The following is a 2,629-nucleotide window of genomic DNA, read 5'->3' as shown; positions in this document are numbered from 1 at the left end:
ACGGCGCAGCTCTCGCCCTCTGGCAACGCCGGCAGCTCGAAGCCGCGCTCTTGCGCCCACAAGCGGATGCCTTCTGCCGCCAGCGAGGCGTGGAAGAGCAGCGAGACGGCCGCGGCGCGAGCGATGTCGGCGGGGTCGCAGCGAGAGAGGACGCGCAGGAGGAGGTCCGTGGGGAGGTCGAGGAGGGGGCAGTGCGCGGCGGCGGCGGCGGCGGCGAGGCGGCTCGAGCGGCGCCGTGGGAAAGACATCGGAAGAAAAAGAACTCCACGAAAAAGAATTCCACGAATTTATATTCCAAAATCCTGCTCGTGCAGTGTGGACCCTGTCCTCCTCCCCTATCCCTCGTTTGGGTTGTGTTTTTTGTTTCTTTCTTTCTTTTTTATATTTTACCGGCCTCTCACGACCTGGGAGAATTTTACAACAAAACTCCCTTGCACGAACTAGGCACGGGACTGGCGCGCACTGGCACTAACACTAACACAGGTACACCACGGGAGCCGCCTAAGCGACTCCTAGTGACACTGATGACACTCTCAACACACCAGGTACGTGAGAGCCGTAGCCGCCATACGGCCCGCGTCATCTAGGTGTTCCGAGTAGCCGCGCCGCTGTGACCCCGCAGCTCTTGGTCTTGGTATAGCCTCCTGTCTCTTGGCTACTGTGAGTCCCGCGTCATCTAGGTGTTCCGAGTACCCCCTGTAGCCGCGCCGCTGTGACCCCGCAGCTCATGGTCTTGGTATAGCCTACATTTTGCCTACTGTCTCTTGGCTACTGTCTTGGTCTAGCCGCTTGGCCTCAACCAGGACCTCTCCGCCTGGGACGTGTCGGCCATCACCACCTACAATATGTACCGGATGTTCTACTATGCCGCCTCCTTCTCCCAGAAGCTCTGCTCCGACGTGTGGATCAACACTTGGAGCCGCGTGTACTATTCGCACCGGCAGCAGGTCTTCAGCGGCACCTCCGGAGGGAACGTGTGCCCTCCCTCGCCACCTCCGTCGCCGCCGCCGCCGCCTCCCTCGCCCTCGCCGCCGCCGCCACCGTCGCCGCCTCCGCCCCCTCCCTCGCCCTCGCCGCCGCCGCCTCCGTGGTCGCCGCTGCCGCCCTTTGGTGGGTGCGAGGACATCACGACTGCCTGGGACGCGCTGCCCTCCAGCTTCCGCTCGAACCTGTACACCGTGCAGGGCGTCGCGACGGGCACGACGCACATCGTTGACGGCGGCCACGACATGTACGACTATGGCAACTACATGTCGGTCTCGATCGGCGACAGCGATTACGGGAGCTACCTCACTTACAACCAGCAGTGCGGCTCCGCTCCCATCGATGGCGACCCTGTGCCGTACTCAACGTGCATGTACCCACACGCCTCTTTCACGCTCATGTACACCCAGGTCCATGCCACCTCAACAGCTCCCAGCAACTCGGTCACGGGCTTCCGGACGACGGGCAACAATGGCGCCGATGGTCACGGCAGCAAGCACGGCACAGGGTCGACCACGCCGCTGACGTCGGCCTCGGGCAGGTTCCAGGCGCACTACACGAAGGTTTATTCTGCGGGTGACCCGAGTATCAACCACCTCATCGTCTACTCGAGCAGCGACCAGACCGCATCGCACTCCTACTCTGCGTCGACTGACAGCGACGTGGACACCGTGACGTTCGGCGAGCCGCAGCACAAGGTGGTGTATCTGCTGTGGGCAGGAACGAGCGGCTACAACTTCCCGACTAGCGACTTTCAGTCGGTGCTGGACATGGTCGATGCGTCAAGCGGCTGCTGGCCGGCCCTGCCTCCATCCTCTCCGCCAGCGCCGCCCGCGCCTCCGTTGCCGCCTGCGTCGCCGCCGCCGCCAAGTCTCTTTTCGGACGAGTCTGCAACCATATCCTCGTTGACGTCGCAGGGGTGCTACCCATCCGAGCCCCCAACGAATCTTTGCTACTCGAAGTCCCTCCATGGTGCGTCTTCTTACACCTTCCACTCCCGGTGCGACAACAAGGGCGCCACACTTACGCTCATCCAGCTCAGCAATGGCTACAAGCTTGCTGCCTACACATCGATCCCGTGGACCTCACGATCTGGCTATGGAACCGGCACCTCGTACATCGCCTCGATCACTCGCAATTCGTGCCACCAGAACCGATACTCGCAATATCAGATCTACGACCACAACATGTACGGGCCGACCTTTGGTGGTGGCCACGATATCTACATCAATTCTAACATGAACGGGGGCTACTGCAATTACCATAGCTATTATGGGGCTGGCAGCATAATATGCGGGTCGTATAGCTCGTGGTCGATCACTGCGCTCGAGGTGTACTCCACCGAGGCTTAGACTCTCTCTCTCTCTCTCTCTCTCTCTCTCTCTCTCTCTCTCTCTCTCTCTCTCTCTCTCTCTCTCTCTCTCTCTCTCTCTCTCTCTCTCTCTCTCTCTCTCTTGAGTCTTGTCCATGTCGGTTGGACTTGGAGCACTTGGAGTTGGCCTATGTGTTTGTTGATGTTGATTGTTGTCGCTTGTTTGTCGGGCGGGGCCTTGAATGAACGCCAACAAAAAAGAGCTACATACACTGAAAAAGACAGCCGACGGAGCTGCATTTCAGATTTTTAGCAAATGCCCGTATTGACCTG

The 2,629-nt window shown here is 59.9% G+C and overlaps 1 protein-coding gene across 1 annotated transcript; it reads left to right on the top strand.

Moving 5' to 3' along the window:
* Positions 1-524: 524 nt before the first annotated feature.
* Positions 525-2,336, top strand: EMIHUDRAFT_220165 (hypothetical protein; the record flags this gene model as incomplete). Its single annotated transcript, XM_005757463.1, has 4 exons — positions 525-545; positions 804-974; positions 1,122-1,745; positions 1,902-2,336. 4 exons carry the CDS (start codon positions 525-527, stop codon positions 2,334-2,336), a joined length of 1,251 nt encoding a protein of 416 aa, XP_005757520.1.
* Between the last annotated feature and the right edge of the window lie 293 nt (positions 2,337-2,629).

This window comes from Emiliania huxleyi (genome assembly GCF_000372725.1).
Source record: "Emiliania huxleyi CCMP1516 unplaced genomic scaffold EMIHUscaffold_90, whole genome shotgun sequence".
In the NCBI taxonomy this organism is placed as follows: domain Eukaryota; phylum Haptophyta; order Isochrysidales; family Noelaerhabdaceae; genus Emiliania; species Emiliania huxleyi.
The sequence above is the reverse complement of the archived record's forward strand: the minus strand, read 5'-3'. Positions and strand labels throughout refer to the sequence as shown.